The sequence below is a fragment of the Anas platyrhynchos genome, chromosome 18, assembly GCF_047663525.1.
Source record: "Anas platyrhynchos isolate ZD024472 breed Pekin duck chromosome 18, IASCAAS_PekinDuck_T2T, whole genome shotgun sequence".
In the NCBI taxonomy this organism is placed as follows: domain Eukaryota; kingdom Metazoa; phylum Chordata; class Aves; order Anseriformes; family Anatidae; genus Anas; species Anas platyrhynchos.
In genome coordinates this window covers 11196109-11217995 of record NC_092604.1, presented here as the reverse complement: position 1 = coordinate 11217995, position 21887 = coordinate 11196109, and the positions used below count along the sequence as shown (strand labels likewise).

Below are 21887 nucleotides of genomic sequence, written 5' to 3'. Positions count from 1 at the left end.
TATGACACTTTCTCTCTGTTGTTGCTACACTTAGTTCTTTGACTGCAGTGAGCCTCAAATACTATCCTCCAGGTACAAGCAGAGCTTGATCAATATAAAAACCAAAAAGCCACAGCATGGAGCACCGTTGCATTTAGCCCAGCACTTGTCCACCTGGCAGCTTCCAGGTAACAAACATCCTTCTTGCAGCAGTGAAGGAGATGGAAACTTGGCCTACCTGGTTCCCAGCTGCCTTCTTCTTGCTCATCTGGCTGCTCCTCTGCTGAGCACTGCAAACAACAGTAGAGATATTCAAAACCCCCCAGACTCTTCTTCATCACCTGAATCCTGCTCCCATCAGATAGCTGTTACAATGAATTGAGGCCTCTCACCACTAAATTCCAAGTTTAGATACCCCAATCTACCTCAACCTGCTCTCTCAGCCTTGGTCTACTCATCTGCTCAGTCCCACACTTGGGTCACAAACCCTCCACAGCTTGACATAATGCTCTAACTCCCCCTTACAAGCATCCCTAATTCTCCTCCCCAGCCTTGTGGTATGAAACCATTGAAAAGGGAGACAATACTGAGGGTAAAGACATACTTTGGGGCAGCACCTGCACTGCTGCTTCTGAAAAACACTTATTGGAGCAGCTATGGGAGAGAGCCACAGGAAACACATTAAGATGAGACAAGACATCAGTGCTTACTTGGCAAAGCCAATGAAATCCTCATGGTTTGTATTCATGTAAGCCAGTTCAATGTCTATTAGAAGCATGACCTGCCAAACAGAGGCACAGACAGCACAAGACAGACATTAAGTGACTGACATTGTATTAATCAAGGCTCACAGAGAGCCTTTTATATAGTTCATCTGATCAGCCTCTGCTGCCAGACTCTCCTTGGCTCAGAGTTTGGCTCAGCCCCCTCTAGCCTAGACCACCCTCCACCCCACATTGTCTCCCCACTCGTACACCCTCCTGAACACCTACCTGATCTTTGGTCCTGCCTTCTCGCTCACGGATGTGGGTAGTAACAATCCTCTCCATCTCCTCACGCAGATGAGGGTACTGGCTGAGCTGCAGGAGAGAGAAAACACGTGCACATGGGAAAGGGAGGTATAAAGGCACGCGGGGAACAGCCCCCTGCATGTATGCATGCACATGTACACCCTGCAATCAGTTTTTTTTCCCTAAGGGAAGTTCTGGGAAGCTGGACTTGCAGACAGATTTTCCAAGATCCTGGAAGCCTGCCAAGGGCATAGTTCATTCCTTTTTGCTTTGGGCTTCAAAGACTCTTACAGCAACCTTTGTGCCATGGAAGACCTGCTCCAAACCCACCATACGCTCCCTGGCATATGAACAGGCCAGATAACTTTTTTGTTGTTTAACAATTGTTCTAGATGTTCGACATCTCATTGGCTAAAGCAGACAAATGGCCCATTGCTGCAGCCTGCTAAATCTCATGAGAAGTCCCCTGGGAAAAGTGGGTTTTGATCCCCATTTGCTGAGGCACTAAGTGAAAGCATTTAGCCTTCCCCATCAACACCTGCAAGCAGAGACAGAGGACCTGACTGATTCAGGACCTGACTGACTCAAGGGGGCATATCTCCAAGGAATGCTGTGCTCTGGGCATGCAGGTGCTGCTCCTACCTGGATCAGGGCAGGATTACATAGCTGAAGTCCATATTCACATGGCAACCTATACTACAGTTTCTTTCAACTTCACTGAGGAAGGAATTCTTTCCTGAGTGCACTGAGAAAGAAGTGCAAGGACTTCACTGGCTGTGGATCAAGAGAGAAGTACCCAGAGGTCATACATGAGACACCCTTCTCAAGTGAGCACCTTAAAGCACCCTTTCACACAGTGCCTACCTACTTGCCTATAATTAATAAGCCTCTAATTTCAATAACAGTACCTGGATGCTACTCAGTTCAGGTTCAGCATGGTCAAAAAATGGATTTTCCATCCCCACGGTCTAGCTTTTTAACTCTTCACCTATCCCCCTATGAAACTCTCCCCGCCCTCTTTTTTTTAATCACTTTTAACTACAACACCAAACAGCATTTCCTAGCATCAGTCTGTTTTTAAATATACCCCCTTGAGGGGGATAAAGAGTCCTTTGCCTGTTATCTGTACTAGTTTTGTTTCTCCAATTTATAAGAGCTTTTAAAACTGACTTGCCCACCCTAAACAAGCAATTATTTCAAGCTAGAAAGACTGGCTCAAAGGAGAGTAGCAGCACTCCTGAAAGCCAGATCTTACACTAACCAGCAACAGCTCTCCTACTATCTGACCACAAATAGTCTCAAACCCTTGCAGTCAAGCAAGTTGCAGTAGCCTGGAACTGAATCTGAGAACTAGCATTAACACTGCCTATTTTCAAATGGGTCGTTTGTTTTGAACACCAGTGACCCTGCAAAAGCAGGAAAAAATATGGAAATCAACATTCCCCACCACCACCTTGTCTTGAGAATGCAAACTGGGTGTTCTCCGTGATCTTTATGATTCAGGCAGCTGGTTGCTTCAGAGATACATATAGGCAAAGCTTCCTGTTTCCTCTGAGGGAAAGGAGGGTTGGCAAAGGATTGACAGGAAAGTTAGGTCAAAAAAGGAAAACAGGAAGTTGGAAAACCTCTAAGCAAGTCTCAGCTTCTTTGCTTCAAATAATAATAATAAAGAAAAAAAAGTCAAACACATCAACCCTCTCCCTGCCACCCCCACCCATCCCAAAGGCACGCAAAGAAAACACACTGTGGTTTATTCAGAACCTTGGTCATCCAGCAACATTCGTGTGCAAAAATAAATTGACAGCATCAGTCCCCATGCAGAAGCTTCCAACCCCAAGCATGCACAGGAGAAGCAAGGGCAGGCAAAGAAAAGTGACACCGACAAGCCACAGACATCCACCAGGGAACATGCAATAAGGCATAGAGGGACAAGGAATTATCAGCAGTACGAACAGCACCCAGAAATGCCATGACTCTGAAAGACAGGAGAGCAGGGACCCTTCGAGGGGCTACATCTGTCAGCCTGGGATCACATCCCAGTTCAAGTGGGTTTTCAATCCTCTTTTAGCTGGATTTTCCTGTTTTAAATACAAGCTCACAGCCCTCTTTGAAAACCAATTTGTCCCAAGGTTCCTTAGTTCCCCTCTTTGCACATTCCAGGAGTTCATGCCAGCACACTGAAGATCAACCTTCAGCCAAAAGGATGCTGACTTGCAAGTCCTTCCCTCCACTTGTGAGATGCTGCAGTGTAGCCTGGCACAGAAGGTTCCTCATTCTGGAAAAACACTAGGTAGGACACCAGGCGTGCAAGCCTCCGTACTTGCACCAGCTTTCTGTTTATTTTGGAGCTACTCTCCATTTAACCAACTGGAAGAAGCTCAGAATCAGGCCAGGCAGAGAATACCTGCTAGTGGCTAACTTTGTTTCAGTCCTCAACTCTAGCAGCCAACAGATAGTCAACTGGAACTCTCTCGGTGCAGGGAAAGCTGTGCTTCTGTAGCACATGAGGAACGGATGGGTTTGCCTCCTATGTTCTTTGTTAATACGCTCCTATTATTCCATCTATGCAACTTTATCAACTGCACACAAAGATTTCTTCACCATCTGGGGGTGAAATGAAATAATTGTGACAGCACACAAACACCACCACAATAGTTCAGAACAGCAACAAACCAAGGCTACAGGACTGGTAAGCTAATTCACAAGGTATTAGCCCAAGCTCTCTTCTTTTCACGAAACCTTGCAGAACTTCATTCCAAGGTTTGTTTTTGACCTCTGAAAGGCTGCATCAATCCACAGCACAGCAGACTGGGTCTGACCTTACAATTAGCATCAGTCCTGAAGTAGCCTTTTCCAGATGCCTCCCCTAATAGCACATGCTTTATGTCCAGATGAAGCAGCTACGGCTATAGCATGCAAGATTAATACTGCAAATCAGTTAACGCCCCTGTGCAGTTATTACCCTTTGTCTTACAGCGTCAGAAACCACCTAAGACTTGCTGCTAACCTAGAGTGGTCTATGACAATTACGGAGATCTCCTGTTTTTTCTTCCCTCTTTCAGAGGGAGATACAGGCAAGATTAAGTCTTCTCACTATGTGTAGACATTCATCTTTAAATATTATTAAAGCCTTCCTTTCAGATTTTCCAATACTATCACTAGATACAGCCACTCTAGGAGTTGTCTCATCTTTAACATTCATCTCCCTGGCCTCCCAGGCTAAATTTTATTATAGTCATTAGCTTTCTACAGTGCCACTGCTACTATTGACTTCTTTATAGCATATATATATATCAGTCGCATCATCTTTGAAAATCCCCATGGGGTCCTCCACCACGTCAGATTAAAATCTACAGAGCCAGTGGGTGTCCAGCTGCTCTAATGACATTGCCCAGTACAGCTGTTGGGTATTAACACACGAGGTTCTCATGATTCTTCTCCCTCCCCTACCTACAGGATACATCTCCTGCCAGATATAGAAAACAGTGTAAACAAAATCAAAACCACCAAAATAAAACCCACAAGTGAAACAGGCTGGAAAGGAGTTACTCTGCCTTGCCACAGCTATTTGGCAACAGCAGCACTCCGCAAGAAATACAGCAGACCGAACTCAGGAGTTGAGTTCTGTGTTCCCAAGTACAATTAGTCCTCAACAGCTTAGCTCTCAACTTCACTCTGAACTCAGTTATCCTCCCTTCCCAATTTTGGGCTGTATGATTGTGAGTCTGGCTACAACCCTGCAAGAATAGGATTGTAATTTTCATGTCTTAAAATAACCGGTGAAACAGCCCTTTCCAACTCAGTTCCAGGAGCATACCACTATTGTGCTACAGACCTGTTTCTGGCCCCTCACATCTAAGTTCCACACAAATTAATTGCCACTCTCCCTTTATTTTCAGGAGGCATGTGGTGCCCCCTCCTGGACAAAACTAGCCTGGGAACCAAACCCACTCCTGCCCCAACCTCCAGGCAGTATTCATTTGACACCTTCCATGTCACTCAGTGAGCTGCTGCTGCCCTCTGCTAGCTTAAGGCTCTTGCTGTTTACAGTGTAAAAATAAAAAATATCTACACTACCTCAATTGAGCATAGTCCATGGAGCGAGGCATCAGCAGGAGAATGATGTAAAGGGTGCAATGTATGGAAAAGCCCCTACCTCCCCCCCAAGTCTTTTGGGCCAGTAATCTGTTGACACTGAATCTCTTGCACCTCAGACTTTAACTGATGGTTGTTTTGTGCCTGATACTGCTCAGCACAGCTCTGTAGCCAAGCTGAAACCTGCAGACCACCTGCGCTTTGGGGGGAAACACATGGTCTCTTCTGGCTTATTTTTGAATATTTTTCTAGAGTATATTTTTGTTGTTGTTTTTCAGGGGGTCCCATTAAAAAGTAAGCAAGAAGTTCCAAATATGCAAGCAGTGGCACAGCAAACCAGGCTTGCAAAGGGTTTGATCCACACTGAGGTGAGTGCCACTGGGCCAGAAAGAGGAAAAGGGCTCACTACAAAATAATCCACTGGATCCCAGCTCACTTAACGGCTGAAGAGCCCATCAGCTAATTTCCACTCCACTTGGCCTGCTTTTGAACTGCACTGATGCCTGCAGACTGCTGCTCTTCATACCCATTTTCTCTCACTAGCTTTGCTGAGTTCCTGTGGTACGTGTGGAGAAACAGCGTGAATGTGTGTGGGAAGGGGCGTGGGCGTTGACCTTTCTTTGTATTTTTGGTTTCTTTACCTTTTCGCTACACTTTCTGATGGTGGATGTGAGCTCACTCACTACCATATCCACACACTTCAGACTCGGCTCCTTCAACTTCTGCACCTGCTTTTTCACTATGGCTTCAAAAGCGAGGTCAGGCGTGAAGAGACCCGTTCTGCATGGCAGGGGCAGGGTGGGAGGAAGCAACAGGGAAGAAGAGAGCGAAGCAGAGAAAGAGCAGGAAGAAGGAGAGAGGAGGAAGGAAAAGGGAAAAGAGAGAAAACAAGGCAAAATGAGAAGTGAGATCTTTGGTTCTCTCCATTAGCTTCTTGAACCAGGTGAGCATTGCTATGGGGCCTGCGCACTGCCAAGTATCAGGAGAGTCTACAGGCAAATGGAAGTGGCAGAGGGAGGGAGGAAGAGCTGGCTGGTGAAATGGTGAGCTGTCGAGAGCAAAATGAATGGATGGAAGTCCCCAGGGATCAAGCGATCTCTTCCTGAAGGCAAGCTTATGCAGATTTTAAGACGCAGCTGCTTGCCACAGCAAGCCAGACTGTTTCCTAGAGGCTCACCGTGTCTTATTTCCCTTTGTCTCTAGGTATTCCCCTTTCCTTCCCACTGTGGTTACCCCTTTCATGCTTTCATTTCAGGTGCAGGAGGCCTGAATAGGAGCCAAGCCAAGACTTGCAAAGGTTTGTCACTTGCACCTTGTGCTGGCCTGAGAACTGAACTGAGCGGATGTCTCGATTTCAGAGATTAAGATAACTGCTCCACTTACACACTGTCTTTTATCTCACTCACCTTTCCCACAACAGTTAGCTTTCTCAGTAAAACCAGAGGCAAGCCAGTGTTTAGGGAAACGCAAACATGCTTCAGGGCATCCACAGCTACACAAAGCATCTGTCCTGCATCAGCTAACCTGCAGCATCAGGCCCAAAACAGGCATGTTGAAGTATATAACCAAGTATGAGTTTCCATACTATCTGATGCTACACAAAGAGCTCTGTATTCTCAGTTCCTTTACTACGACAGAAACAGAAAATCCACAGAAACTGCAATTACTAAAACATGGCCAACTTATTCCAATTCAAGGCTATTACCGCAACCAAAGGAGTTTCTCCAGCGCATCCATAACACTTCAGAGCTTTTACCGGGGTGCTTTTTGTGTCACTCAGGAACTCGGTTCCTTCTCTCTGCACAGCATACAACTGCTTTGAAAGTGCTTTCAAGGGGACAACACCCCCTTGACATAGGGGTGGGATCCTGCTTTTTTAAAGGCACAATTAATAGTCAAACTGTGGTGTCTGCAGCTCACAATTAATCCAGGTCTAGCTATAACTAGACATCACTCCATCTAAATCAGATATTTAGCCCTTCACATCATCTTTCATCTCCGTAGATAACATCTGCAAGACCCCAAGTGACACCACTCCATTAAAATACTTCAATGCATATTGAAGGACCTACCGTAATCTGCATTTTAAGTAGCAGAGAGGGTTGGAGTACACTAGAGGATTCAGCTTCACCCAAGGGCCTCTCTCAAGGTGCCAAAGCAGCCTCTTTTGATCAAAGCAAAGGCATTGTCAGAGCTTCCTTTGCACCCTCTGACTTGATTCCTTATTCCTACTAATCTAGTCAGCTAAACTCAGTGCACGCCATTTCCCCTATGTGCATCACTTCAAAGACCAGACTCAGGGGGCCTTTCACAAAGGAGAAAACCAGTTCCTTCAAGTACCTGGGTACCACCTGCATGCCAGTATTTTGTTTCTTCAGACAGAAAGCTGTAACCATGACTACTAGCACACAACACAGCAAGCAGCACTGCAGTCAGCCATCAAATGCTTAGCAGTGGGATCTAAACTAAAACAGAACACTAATCCTGAGTCTGTGAGGTGGCCCCTCACAGATTCCCCTCTCCAACCCCCCCCCACACACACTCCATTCCTGTGGTCTTCTCCTCTTATTTCCCACCCTACTGTACCCACCACCTGATGACTAGGAAAACCTGTTGCTGTCAGAACAGATGGTCTCTTCACTACTAGAAGCGTCAGTAAAAGAAGAAACACAGAGATGAACAATGAGAAATGGAGGGAAGGATGCAAACAGAATGAATAGGATGCTTTGAGCAACAACTGATGGATGAGGAACAAACCAAGAGAAGCTTCAGAGGGCTTGAAAAGGAACGCCCTTCTGATCCAATTAGCAGGTGACTCTGGATACTTGGCAGCCTGAGGGCCTGTGCTTACCTGTCACCAGGCTCTAATGGCAATTTTCTGGGTGCTCCCCACAGTCACATACCCCAAGAGAGAACAGCAGGACAGAAAAAGGAAGCTCCTCCAGCACTCTAGAAACCTGAGCAATATCTCACTGCAACTGCTTTGCTCTCCCGGGCTGCTCTGGGAGGCAAAGCTTGTGTCTGCATGCCTGAGCCCTTCTACAGAGGCTCCCGGCCCTAAGGGCTAAGCATTTCTCCAAGTGATGGCAGCTATCACCACTTGGGCACCTCTCCCCACCCTCACAGGGAGAAGGTGTCAGACTCTTCAGACACCTCCTGCAATGCCCATTTACCTGCACCTGAACAGCCAGTGGTGATTCCAGTCTCCAGTACCCATGCTACCATCCTAACTCAGGTGCCTTTTCACCACTACCCAGCCCTGGCTGAAGCAGCAAGCCATGGCTGAGAAGAATGGCATGTGTCTTCCTATCCTGCTGCTTTTCAGCCCCAGCCTCACACAAAAGCTGCCATATCCAGAGTGCAGAATCAAGGCAGGTTCCTTACCCCAGCCCCAATAAATACCAGTATGAATCCCAAAGGACAAAGCTTGAAGTCCTCTCTGAGGGAGAGGGCAGAAGAAGCCCAGAGGCAGATTGACATTTCTAACATGATCCTTCTCAGCCATGTGCTGCTCTTCCAGAACGGGATATGGACCAAGCCAACCAGAAACCAAGCCAAACACCACAGGAACGTTCCCCTGTGATACAGCCCACAGCTGTAACTGTGGTAGCCTCCAAAGTTCAGCCCCATACACCCAGCCAGCAGCACCCTGCCCTGATACTAAAGGCTTGTCTGGGATTAACCCTCCTATTTCTAGCAGAGGAGAGGGGACATAAATTAAATCCCAGTTTCTGGCTTGGAAAATAAAACCAGAAACTAAATTTAAGTCAAATGTGGCCCTGTAAGAAATACCCTTGGCTTGGGGAGGAATCAGGAGTCGTGCTACAGACTGGAGGTGTGTGGGGGGAACATCTCCAGCACCCCTTTGCTGTGAAGATTTTCGGGAACAAGCCCATAGCCCATGTTCCACAGTGCTTTTGTTTGGCTTGTTTGCTGGATCGTCCCAGGCTGGTACCGCTCAGGTCTAGTCATGCTGAGGAGGTGGTCAGAAACACGAGTGTCGCTGCAGGCAAGTCCCTGCCCCAGTCACAATGCTGTGCCGCAGCCAGAGAGGGGGTGGAAGGTGCCAGCTCCATGCTGCCTCCAGTTACCTTCTTGGTGCACTGTCTAACGGTATTGATTAACTCCGAAATAACCATGTCGACGCATTTCAGGCAAGGCTCTTTAATCTTCTTCACCTGCTTTTTCACAATGGTCTCAAAGGCCATGTCGGGTGTGAAGAGACCGGTTCTAAACACCCAGGATAGGGGACAAGACAAGGCAGGAGGGGGGGAGAAGGGGCAAGGAGAATGTCACAGAGTTACACACACATCTCGGAGCAGGCACCACCATCACTGAAACCCAACAAACAGGGCTGGGGGAGCATCACACCCCTCAGAGAAATCCTGCCTTGGAAAATGGGGGATGCTTGGCACCTCCCAGGAGGCAGGTGCTGAGGGCAAAATGGATCCCAGATGGACACCAGTGCTGCCCCTGACAGGCACTAGAGGCCAGTCACCTTCCCAGGAGCAGTATGACTCAGGGTCTCAGAGATGTGTTTTCAAGAAGTTAACTGCCACTGAGGAGAATGCAACTGTATTTACTACCTGTATACTGGAACTCACGTCCTGGGGCCACTGGGATCCTGGTGATGGGCACCCTAATGCTCCCTTCAAATCTCTAGGGGAGGAGGTGCTCAGCACCAGCAACTGTTTTGCATAATGGTTAGAATGGAAGCAGAAAGTGAAAACCAACATTTAAAACTAAATGAAGTAGTGGTATGGGCTTGCAACCCTGTCCTTTCCTACACAGGAAAGGAAGATGAAGAAAGTAACTAGTCACCAAGGCAGTTTTACCTTTTAGACTTCTGCAACTCACATGGGAACAGAAAGCAAGCTACTTTGTCCCTGTTCCCAGATTCGATTCAAGCCACTTGGGAGTCCAAGGAAATTATCCCTCCCCTCTGGCTGACCTACCGTACCTCTGAAGTCTTCAACTCCACTCGGAAGGTCTAGAGGTATTTACAAGGCTATGCAGCCAGTGGTCTGCCTAGTGCATGATACGTGCCTGATACCATGGATGTTCTTGATGGCATAGCTAATCTCCCGTCGCAGCTCCTTCTCATCAAACTCCATCTGCACCAAGAGAGAGTTTTTAATCAGAAACAGTTTGATGCTGTTGTCTGCACAAGCCCAGGATACATAACAGCATGTTTTTGTAAAAAGGTCCCATGCCAGTACCATCATGTGACGGATGAAATGTTAGCCCAAGTGTTGGATACAGAGTGCAGCCATAAAGCTTCTACTGTCAGTACAGATATCCTGGACAAATATGAATAGCTAAGGGCCTGCATTTACAGGTGCCAACCCCTCAGCAGCTCCCAAGGAGCTATTTAGAGATAAAGCAATAGGACTGAAGCGCTAGATTGCTTTCTACAATGAACTGTTTTGTCTCCTGAGATATAGCATAAGGTCTTGGCAGCTGTTTTTCAGCTAACACTTCAAGCAGATTTACAATTCACATACAAATATATATTGTCCAATATGAGGCACGCTCTTGTATTTCACTAACAAGGCCTCATCTTATTTAAATGAAAAAGAAGGCAGGAAAATGTGGGAGATCCAGTACTAGAATGTTTTGGCTCCCAACTTCATTCAAACTGGTATTAGAGGATTTTCTCCCTATCACTTCTGCTCAGGTTAGTATACTTGGCCATCCAGGAAACCTATCATTCACTACAGACCCTCTTCAGCTATGACAACTATAGAGCAGTTTCTACACTATTCTCACCCCAGGCCATTTTTAAGAGAACAAATAAGTAAGGCCAGGTATATCTACATCCTCTTTCCTGCTTCTTGCATATGCATTAAGGAGGCTTTATGCCCAGCCTGATGCTCAGGATCAAGGATGTATAAGTTTCAAAACCATTTGCATTACGTGCGACTTAAATTAGATATCTACATATCTGCAAGGACAATCAGACATTGATTTGCTGTTGTCTATGTTAAAAAGTTATTTTGCACATTTAATTTAACCTTTAAGAATTAAGCACGAGTAGCATTTAAATACATAGAGAAAGTTGTTTTCACAAGGGACTGAGGAAGATGTCAGTATTATGGGAAGGCTCCAATAAAGTAGAAAACATGAAGCAAAAAGTGAGGTGATAGTGGAAAAAAATGACAAATCAGAAGAGGGAAAACTAGATAGTGAGAGATACTAATAGAGGTAGGAAGACAGGCAGAGAAGGTGAAAAACAGGCAAGGAGAAAATTGATCTCAGCAGTACCTTCACCAGTTCAAAGGGGAAACGCTCATGGAAGATACGGTTAATCCTAGCTCCTCCTGACAGCTCATAGGTATCAATTTGGTCACCGGAGCCTTCAATACGTTTCTCAAAGTCCACAGCAAACTGCTGGACCATCCTAAAAGAAAACAAAAAGCAGGAAGTAGAAGGCATGGCTGAACAGTTGCTTCCAGGGAGGGACATGCAGTTAAGGCCACTCACTGAAGCAGAGCTTTAGTTTTGCGAGCAGGATCATCAGGACGAAAGTTCTTGTACTCCTCTACCTCCTTCTCAATGGAGAGAAGCTGGCTCTGGAGCTTGTTCCTCAGCCCTGGCAGGGTGTCACGGATGTGGTTGGTCAATTGCTGCAGAGGAAAGAGGTTCAAGATAAAAGCTGTAAGCAGTTAGCAGGAAGGGTGTGCTATGTCAGCACCCCAGAATAAAGAAGAATATTCCTCTCTTGCTGTGTTTTCCGAGTGGTCCAAATAAAGAGTCAAACCCAGTACAGCTACCAGTTATAAGCTTGGTGTATCCTGCCTTCTCATCTCCTACCTATTTCACCCGTTTATTCCTAATTTTCATTTTTTGTTTTAGCCTAACACAAACCTTCTATTCTGACAAGCCTGTCAACTCCAATCAGGAATAAATTTCACATACAATTATCAGCATTTGTCACGCCAAGGTAAAGGCTGTTCTGTCTGCAGGTTATCACACCACTGACACCCATCTTTGTTCTGTGCACATGAGGGTGGTGGTTAAGCCCTTTTTCAGGGAAAGGGTGACAAGGCAAGGTGAAAGGAGCCAAACACACTAGGGTCCAATAAAGGGGTTTCCACAGAGCACAGATGTTGAAATATCCAACTTAAAGAGAAGTAATTAAAGAAGAAAGACAGAACAGTTCTTCACTTAAAGAATCAGTCTTAACGGAAGGGAAAATGACTACCAGCATCATATTTAAATCAATCTTCACAGCTTAGTATTAGGCAAAGACCTCTAGAAATTTAGAGGTTGTCTTTTAGCTTAACTAATAACACCTTGCATTCATTCCAATAGTGTAAATTCAGACAAATGCCATAAGCCTGCTACTGATTTTGTACCAGCATCACTGAGAGGATAAAGCAGTGTTCTGCACTTGGTGCGTGAGCTCAATTATCAACATTATCCAGACAAAGCACACTTCACAAGACCTGGCATCAAAATGCTTTTTATGAGTCAGAGAAGGAAGAGTAAGCCAATCTTCAAAAAGTCCCATGGCACCAAAACAATGTTCAGAAGTTTTATGTTTTTCTGTATTTTTCCATCCCAGGAGAGCCCTAATGAGCAACCTAGACATCCTTTTGGCATAGTGGGCAGCAGCTCTCAACTGGTAACAGTACCTGGTTCAGAACTTTCTGCAGGTAAGGGGTTCCCATGCGATCAGCCATGTGTCTGTAGGCGGGGTGGGAGAGAAAAAATTTCCTCTCTGCAGCCAGAGCTGCCTGAATGTCCTTCTTTCCATCAATGTCCTTCTGACTTCTGTTGACTACACCAATGTAACCTGCAGGAGTGGGGTTGAAGAGCAGATAGTTGCAAGGATGAGAATGTAAGTGGCATTCAGATTGAGAAGGAAGTTACCCAGCTGTCAACATTGACAAAGGGAAGTTTTAGTGGCAACACTTTATTATGCACCGATTGGAAACGTCTAAACCACAATTTCGTCTGAACACCTCACGTTCTGACACTTTGGTGTGCAGGATATAAGTGCAACTATACAACCAAGAATTAGCTTATTTAGTATATATAACAGTATAGGGTTATGCTTCTGCTAGGACTAAATATCACCTAGGACTACTACAAACACCTAAAAATTTCATAGGTGTGACTAATCTCCATTCCCCAGCTTTTCTCAGTTCCAGCTTGGAACAGAGATAGCCTAAAGCACTAGCTTTAACAGATGTTCCAGGATCACAGAAGGCAAGGGATGAAGCCAGGATACCTTACACAGGGAAAATAAAGGAAGTAGATCACAAACATGATAAAATATACCTCTACGTAGAGGAAGTAATTTGTTTTCTAGTACATCTCTTGCATCAGTTCCTTCATCCATAAGATCCAGCTTAGTGATGACTCCAATAGTGCGTTGCCCTTCAGAAAAAAGTGAATATAGTTGATCAAGCAAAAATGACTCATGTTATGTTTTCCTCCATTCAAATAACTTACAGGCTACCCACCTTGACTACTAAAGGGCTCCTGAACTCAAACACTACAGTTTCCATCATTCCAAGAGGTCACAACAGCAGACCAGATGATAACAGGTCAGTTCTCAGTTACAGCCTGCCAAAAACACTGACATGCTATGCCGCAGTAGAGAGGGATTTAAGTGCAGGGATTTTCCTGCTTTTCCTCTAGGCACAAGGTGGATGACTACAGTAAAGGAAGGGAAGTCTTTTACCTCTTCAGAAATAGGGCTCAAAGGAAGAAACGTGGAGTAACAAGAAATTCTACTATAGTAGCTATTAAGACTCACAACCACCTCTCAGAAGGGGATATGTTGGTGAGGATACCACCACCTAAGATAACAGGCAAGATCTCACAGCTACTGGACTAATTGCAGCCAAAAAGGAGAACTGGGCCACTGGCTAGTAGTCCACGCTAAAATACAAGATTTACCTTGAGGATCCACCTCCTTTGCAATCTTCAGAGCATCAGAATTGGCCAAATCAGAGTTGGCTGGGGATACCGCCAGGATGAGACAATTCTCTTTGGTGACAAACTGCATAAGCATATCTCGGATCTGGAACTCTATGTCAGGAGGCTGGTCCCCTACCGGGACTTTTGTCATACCTGGTAGATCCACCAAGGTCAGGTTCAGGACTAGACATAGGAAACATAAGACAGAACATGAGTGCGTTGAGGTAGGTATGCTCAGGTCTATAGAATACCTGTCACTTCAGTGACTTCAGTACATTAGAGGTGTAAAAGATGCACATGACTCAGAAGAATTCAGAGTTTCCCAATTCCTTTTTGTTGATGCTCAATAAAAAATATTTGCTAGTTATCATTAGTCATGATTGTCAGTGAACTTAATGCCATTATTCCCTTTAAATCATTTGCTCACACTGATCAAGGACTGACCTCAAAAGTCCTTCCATACTGGCTACACTGAAGGGGAAGGGATAACAGTACATTTTTACTACTTCATATCAAAGACTGGACAGTCAGAAGAGTTAGTTCGCATTAGCTGTCCCCAGTATTAAAATATTCAGTCCTGCAGCCCTCACTCAATAGGCTCTTGTCAAAGTTACATAGGCCTTCTCCTGAAGGATGCAACATGCAGCCCTAACTGTTTGATTGTCTCACTGAGGAAAAATTAGAAAATAAAAATCAAGCAGAAGTTCTATGCAGCCTACTGCTGATGTAGTGCCAAGCTGCTGCTTTCCCAACAATGCCCGAAGAGCTATTCACATTTAAAGAGCTTGCAAATTTTGTGCCATTCCACTCACTTGTTTAAGCAGAATTCTTACACTGAAATCAGAGGCTTATGGTTTGAACATTATCTGAAGAGCTCTATGCAAAATACATCTTGACATACCAATAGAAGGCAAATGCTCTGCAGGAAAGCCACCCTTCTCCCATCATTTTTAGTTCCATTTCCTTGCCCGGAAAGCAGGCAAGAAAGTAGAACTTCACAGTGATGTCAATACTGATGGAAAGGAAAAGTCTCCTAAGGAAGAAGGTTCTGCAGACACCAATTGCTTCTAGGAGCAGCTCTGTTAGCAGTCAGACACTTCACTTGGCAGACAACTTTTAGAAACATGGCAAAGACTGGCAGGTTGATGCACTACAGGCCAGGCATATGGGGACTGAAGTGGAAAAAAAAAAAAAAAAGGGCATGCACACTCGCCAATTCATCTTTCTCTTTACGTTATGACAAATAGGCAGTAACCTGCCTCACTTATCCCCTGACTTCAGAGAATGTATTAAGACTCACCATGGGGAGAATAGACTCTGAGGTTAATGGGCACAGGGGAAATCCCTTTGTTGGAGCCAGTAACACGATCCGTTTCAGCCTCGATCTCCAAACGGACCTCCTCAAAATCTGTGAATTTCTTTCCTTTGCAGTGTAGGAACTCACCATATTCTGTTTAAAAACCAGAAGCAGAGGCAGAGATGGTCACTAGAGTACACGAAACTTAGTCAAAAGTGTAACAGAAGTTACAAGTGTGATTTCCACAGCTGCATTGGGAGATACCTTTGTATTCAGAACTTGGACTAGCTCTGTATTCAAGTACTGGGGGTAAATAATAGTTTCATTACATGATAAGAACAGACAAGAGAGCCTCAAAAAAAGTAAAATAAATTAAAAAAAAATCTACTGTCAGTTTTTAATTGGTTGCTTTTTTCCTATTGTTTGGTTTTGGCCATTGACTATGCCAACTAATTCAAGAACCCTCCATTTCAATTTAAAAAGCCTCGCAAAAGTCAAGCTGTCTTCTTCATGTAGGCAAGAGGACTGTTGTGAACAGGTCAAGCCCACCCAACAAGAGAAGAATACCCTGAAACAGACACTTGTCAACTCCTCCTCAAGGAGTTCTTATAGGAGATCTTATGTTTGAAGGGGAACAGTAATGAGAACACCCTGCAAGCAGAGAGCAAAAAACTGAACAACCCAAAAGACCAGCCACAGAACTCTACAGCCATTCTTCAGATCCCAGCATTCTCACATTTAGTTTTTAATGCAGTAAGTCATCTCACCCCCTTATTTCAGAGGATTATCAACACGGTCCTTTAGCTTTTGGGTCTTACCCATTCATAAGAGCCACAGCTGCACAGACAGAGAAAAATCATGATAACTATATGCATGAAACCCTGCTTAGATCAAACAAAGTAACAGAGAAGCATTTTCCATCTCAATATTTAATGCATCAGATGTTAAACAGGCAGAACTTAAAACCAGCTGCAGGTCATTTTTATGGTGAAAAGCTGTTTATTTTTTCACATTGTGTGTTGTCATTGATCAAACGAGACCTTTCTAGACTAGGACAGGAATCCAGCTGGACACACGGGAAGGCAGCTCACATACCTGTGCTGGAGTTTACTAGCTGCAGGACCAGCGGGCGTCTGGTTACGATGCCAGAACCACGTGGCAGAAAGTCCCTGAAATGAAAGAGGAAGTTTCAGATGAGTGAATGATCGTTTCCTTCCCTTTTCGTGGCTTTTCTGCTTCCATTAATACTCATGGATTCCAGGGTGCTTCAGCCACAGCTATGATAGAGTTTAATGCACTAAAAAACAAGCACTACTCCCCAAGGAGAAGACACTGTTGTTCTGAGGAAGCCTGTGCTTAAAGCACATTCCCTTTAGCCCCATCTGCAACAGCTCTGGCCCCTTCATCTGAAGTTCCATGCTAACTAAAAAGCCCAATTAATACAGCTGTATGTGGTTTGGTTTTGTTATCAAGGTACAACTCTGTTTTATCAGAAAGAAAAGCTGAAGCAGAGACTGAATACTGGTGTCTTCTTTTGAAGAAACACGGCTAGCTGAGCCACAACAAGATCACTCACACCCTGCACACTGGGACATGAGAGGACACTATCATTCCGGCATGCAACCACTGTATGACCTGGGAGAGAATAAATAACAGCCAAAGGCTTGCCTCCACTCAGGGCTTTTGCTGGCTAACAACTCAAAACCGGGTATTGCCAGAGCTAGAGCAGCAGCAACTTCCTCCTGAACTAAAAAGAATCCTGAAATTTTCTGTGCTTCAAGTCATCTCAAGGGAAGGAAGCCTTTCACTATCCTTTTCCTAATGCTGACTTAGCAGCCACAGCCCACAAGTTCTCCTTGCTTTTTCTTTTTTCAAATCCGAGTGCTCCAAGCAAAGCTAGGCACGCTTACTTACATCTGCTGATGACCTTGCTAGTTTGTGGCCTGTTTTCAAGTACTCAGCTGTTTATGTGGCTCTTCAAGAGTCACTGAGCATTTCTGAAAACATGATCGATTTGCTTCCTTACACAGCAGAGAAGCACCACTTCAAAGATACGGTGTCTACAGCATGAATACAGTTGTCTTTGTTAAAAGAAGCCCTGCCCGCATTGCTTGGTTGCTGGCACGCAGTCCTCTCTGTTGATAGCTGTGGCAATGCAGAATTTTGCCAATTCAGGACTGACTGTAACTGCTTCACTTACAGAAATCCAGGCCTCTCGATTTTCTATCGTGCCCTTGTCCTGCATGAACTTAATACAGGCAATGGAAATGAAGACGAGGAAAGAGCTTTTGTTTTTAACACCTCAGACAAGGGCTTGGGCAGTTGTGGTTTCAGCTCCTACTTTGGCTACTGACTTCTTATATAATCTTATATAGCTTTTTCTACTTCCCTATATTTCCCTTTCCTCAGCTATAAAGGCAATTCCAATTCCTGTAGCCTGCCAGAATAATTTGGTAATCTCAAAAGCTGCAGAGGGGTTTCAAGTGATGAGAGGTAGGCATCCTACAATCTCCAATGCCTTTAATAGAAATATCTCCTGTAAGTGAGAGCAAATATCTACAGTAACGTGACTTCTGGTACAACTCCACTACAGTTAAAATAAGACTGTAACCCACTCTCATTACTTTAAATTTTCAGAAATATAAAGTGTTAACTGGGATCTTTCATTTGTTTTTCAAATACAGCTCTTTTTTCCATTCCAGGGGGATTAACCCTGGAATCTTTGAGGCATTGCATCACTCTAGCAGTTTTCTGCTGCCTCAGCTTCATTCCTATAGATGTCTGTGGTCAATATGTGAAAGAGCCCTACTATAGCATCAGCTCTTTTAGCATTAAAAAAAATCCATCCAAGCTGCACTGACTTATTTTGACCTTATTGCAGGTGAGGAAAAGGTATGGTGTAACTATAGATTCCCTTTCTAGGGCACTGAGATTCTATTCTAGCGATTGATCTCCAACTTGCAGCACCAAATCCTACCTTGCTGTAGAAAGAGCATTACTTGCTTTTTTGCTTTTATAAGAATGAGACCTCTAGGAATTAAATTCCCCTCATATCATGCTCCCTGTTCTCCTGAAGCTTCCTGCTTTGGCCCAAATCCTAGTTTTTCTGTTGTCCTTGTCACAATTAAAGGAAAAAACCTCAGGGCAAAGACAAATGTAAAACTGATGTGGTTTCTGGATTCCAGCATTATACAAAACTCATACAATTTATTGCATTAACTGAGTAACTTCCAGACTACTCCTAGGAAAAAAAAAAAAAAAAAAGAAAAAAACAGAAACACTGAGTCCTCACAGAAGGCAAGAAGCTGAAAACATAAGAATGATAATTCGAAAAAAGTTTTCTGCCAGTCATTTTTCAACAGCTTTCTCCTGAACACCAGGCAAGATGTCATTTGAGTCACTCCACTGCATTCAGTCAGGCCAGAACAGGCAACATTTAAGCCTCTGACTTTCTGCCCTTGTTGTTAACCCTAGCAATTGCATCCTTTAAAATACCAACAGTATGCTAGTTTACTGTGATAAGTAACAGTTCTTTTCAGTAAAGAACACATTAACCAAATATTTTCTGGTTAAGAGTTCTTCATTCCAGAGCTGCATGCTGTTAAGTTTAAGTTCAACCTTTCCATAGCAGCTTTACTAAAGTAGCACCTCCTCAGTTTCTGTGTCAAATTCCAGGCTGCCCAGCATCGGGAATCTAGGGCTCATCTACACAGGCATTTACCCATGGAGTTACACAATTATAATTATATTAATATTAAAATAAGTCAGTATAAATATACAGCCAGTGAGCTATTTAGGAATAAAGACACATCATCGATTCTCTTCCAGGAAGTCTTCCTTCCTAGAGAGGCTCAGGGTTAGTTACCTAAACCCACAGCTGGTCACCTATCAGTTATCTCAGTACTGTTTTCAATTTGAATGAACACTTTAAAATTTGAACCCTACATAACAGAAAATGAACGTGTTGGTATCCACAAGCTACCAGAATGTACATGCGGTTCAACTTTCAAATTTTCCCTATGCTCAACCCCCATCAGGGGTTACAGCCAAAAAGCTTTATAAAAATGGATGCACTATCACCCCATTGCATCTGTATCGTTTCCCTATTGGGTTAGCCCCCTCCTTTTTCTCTGGGACAAACTCTTCCCTCTCCTGGTCAGGCTAAGCCTTTCAAATTGGACACGAAAAAGCCCAGATTAGTGAATTCTGTGGCAAGCTGGCTGGGTGCCAAGGGGAATGCAGCGTAGAGCAGCCTTGCCTGCCCTCTTGCAGTAGGCATAATAAATTACTTCTGTAAATAACCTACAGTGGAGCACGTGTGGCATGGACAGCACGTGTAAGCCCAAGTTGAATCCATTTATCAGCCAGGGGAACGGATTCATCCTGATAGAGCTGCACCAAGAGACAAAATTAATCCCGATAGATAAGAACGACATGCCAGATGAATGGGGCAGACAGGAGCAGAAAGGTGAGATAACCTGGCTTATTCGATTCTGGCACAGGAGACAAGCAGTAGCAAGGCTGGGATCAAAGGGAATAAGGATGGAATACATCTTTGGAGATAACGTGCTGTAGTATGCCCACACTAGGATGACAAGGGCAGCCAGGATTCCCCTTGGAAAACGAGGCAGGCTCTAACATGACATTAAAAGCAGCCTCGTTACATAGACTGCTGCACAAGATGCTGTGCCTGAAACATGCTCTTCAATTAGGCTAAGAGCACCAACTCTGTTTTCCTCCTTTGTTTTTTATCTTAAGAAGGGAAAATTACTTTGTTGTTTTGTTTGTAACACGCAGGAATGACGTGACATTTGATTTCCTATCCTTTTAAGCACAAATATCACCCTGGGACGCTTCTTTACGCTAAGTTTCACCCAGAAAACAAAGTACATAATAAAGTAGCAACTAAAAACAGAGGTGGAGATGCTGTATTCAGGAAATAAAAAACACTTAATTTGCTTATATCTTTCATTTAGGAATTGACTCAAAACTCCCCCATAAGATACAGAGGTATCAGTTCTAGTAACGCGATTCCAAGCATTTTAGCAGAGCTGGAAAACTAGGCTCAGACTTGCTATATTCTCCAAACTGTCTGTTTTTGGAAGACTCAAGTATATGTTTCACACTCTTACTACTAAATTTTTGTTCTGACAAGTAATAGCTCTCCTCTTCAAAACTAAAGGACAAAGAAATAAGGATGTAAATCCTACTGGGTCTCTAAATCCTACTGGGTCTCAGGCTGAAAAGGTTCAGGCAGGAAGGAACAATAAATACCTTTTCAGGTCACATTTTGCATTGCTCGTTTCTGAAGTACTTACACATGTTCCCAACTAGCTTCACAGCTACCTCAGGGCAAAGCCAGTCACATCATCCCTTCCAGTCTTATTTCTATTTTAGTATGAAGAGCTGCATTAAAGCGCAGATTTGGGCTGAAAACTGCATTTGTAATGCAGTAGTCAAAAAATATTTGAGGGATGGAAAGCAATCTAGCAGTTACTGTAGAGCAATGCTCAGAGAAAATCCAAACGTCGCTGGCTGAAGCATTAAGAGAATCATGCAAAAATTTGTAACATTTATCATCAGGGGCTTGAGGGTTCCCTACTGGTTTTTTAAATTAAAGTCAGGCAACTCTACAAAAATCATTCATGCATCTGGTATCTTGGCATCCAACAGAAGAAAAAGGTGCTATTATAGAGTAAACATCTGCTTGTTCTATCATTAAACAAGTTCCTTTCTGACAAGGGGCTGAAACTTTCAGACGAGTTGATTGTTTATTCACTGCTCCTATGCTCAGGGAGCACTGACTGCCCCTTTAAAAGATGACACTCGTGTGAGCTGGATTTCTGCAGTATGACCACATTTCTTCCTAGGAAACGTACACAATGCAATAGTCAAAAAAACGTACAGGTTTACCCCTTTGATCAAACAGTCTGATGTTTTCTTGTTAAACAAGAGACTGTAGTAAGGTCTTTGGAAGAACTAGTCTTCCTCTTAGCAATGATTAGGATGATTATCACAGGCATGGCATATGGTTCCTAGTTCACCTGCATTTTTAGAATAAACACTTTCAAACCTGATAAACACACAAAGAAAAGTGAGAGCATGAGCAACTCTGCCCTTCCTGCTTTGCTCAGAGCAGATTAGCTGACTCTTCTGGTTTTGTGCTCTAAAACAGAGATTCCCCATAACAGTTACAGTGGCATTTAATTCCAGCAACAGAGCATTTGCACCTAACCTGCCCATGACCTTGTGGCCATGCCATTCTGTCAAGGCAACCCCCTCTTCCTACCATGGAGGAGGGCAGCGTATGAACAGCATCCCTACGTACCAGCTCAGACTGCAGCTGCTTCTCAACACATGCTCTTCCCAAGAGGATTCATCAATCCACAGGATGCGCAGCTAGGACTCCTGGACTGTAATATTAGGTTTGTAATTGGTTTATTAAGCCTCACAAACAAGTTATAATTAAAGCATTTTCACACCTTTTCCTTCCACTGGTAACCTGCACTTCTGAAAGAACACTGAGTCAGAGCTTTTCCATACATGACTTTAGTCTAAGTAAAGAAAAAGCAAAG

At 44.1% G+C, this 21887-nt stretch overlaps 1 protein-coding gene across 22 annotated transcripts in view; it reads right to left on the bottom strand.

Moving 5' to 3' along the window:
- Nucleotides 1–21887, bottom strand: part of DNM1 (dynamin 1) — a 67558-nt gene that overhangs the window by 27024 nt on the left and 18647 nt on the right. For 18 of the 22 annotated variants that reach the window (XM_038165097.2, XM_072025200.1, XM_072025198.1 and 15 more), the window contains exons 2-13: nucleotides 16408–16481; nucleotides 15316–15465; nucleotides 13995–14198; nucleotides 13371–13469; nucleotides 12722–12882; nucleotides 11568–11710; nucleotides 11349–11484; nucleotides 10131–10198; nucleotides 9176–9314; nucleotides 972–1058; nucleotides 690–760; nucleotides 218–269 (exon numbers count right to left, since the gene is read on the bottom strand). In XM_038165097.2, coding sequence (XP_038021025.1) covers nucleotides 218–269; nucleotides 690–760; nucleotides 972–1058; nucleotides 9176–9314; nucleotides 10131–10198; nucleotides 11349–11484; nucleotides 11568–11710; nucleotides 12722–12882; nucleotides 13371–13469; nucleotides 13995–14198; nucleotides 15316–15465; nucleotides 16408–16481 — 1384 coding nt within the window. Of the gene's footprint in view, nucleotides 1–217; nucleotides 270–689; nucleotides 761–971; nucleotides 1059–5725; nucleotides 5865–9175; nucleotides 9315–10130; nucleotides 10199–11348; nucleotides 11485–11567; nucleotides 11711–12721; nucleotides 12883–13370; nucleotides 13470–13994; nucleotides 14199–15315; nucleotides 15466–16407; nucleotides 16482–21887 lie in introns of all 22 variants that reach the window. The other 4 variants (XM_038165104.2, XM_038165095.2, XM_038165099.2 and 1 more) reach the window with 1 other exon arrangement.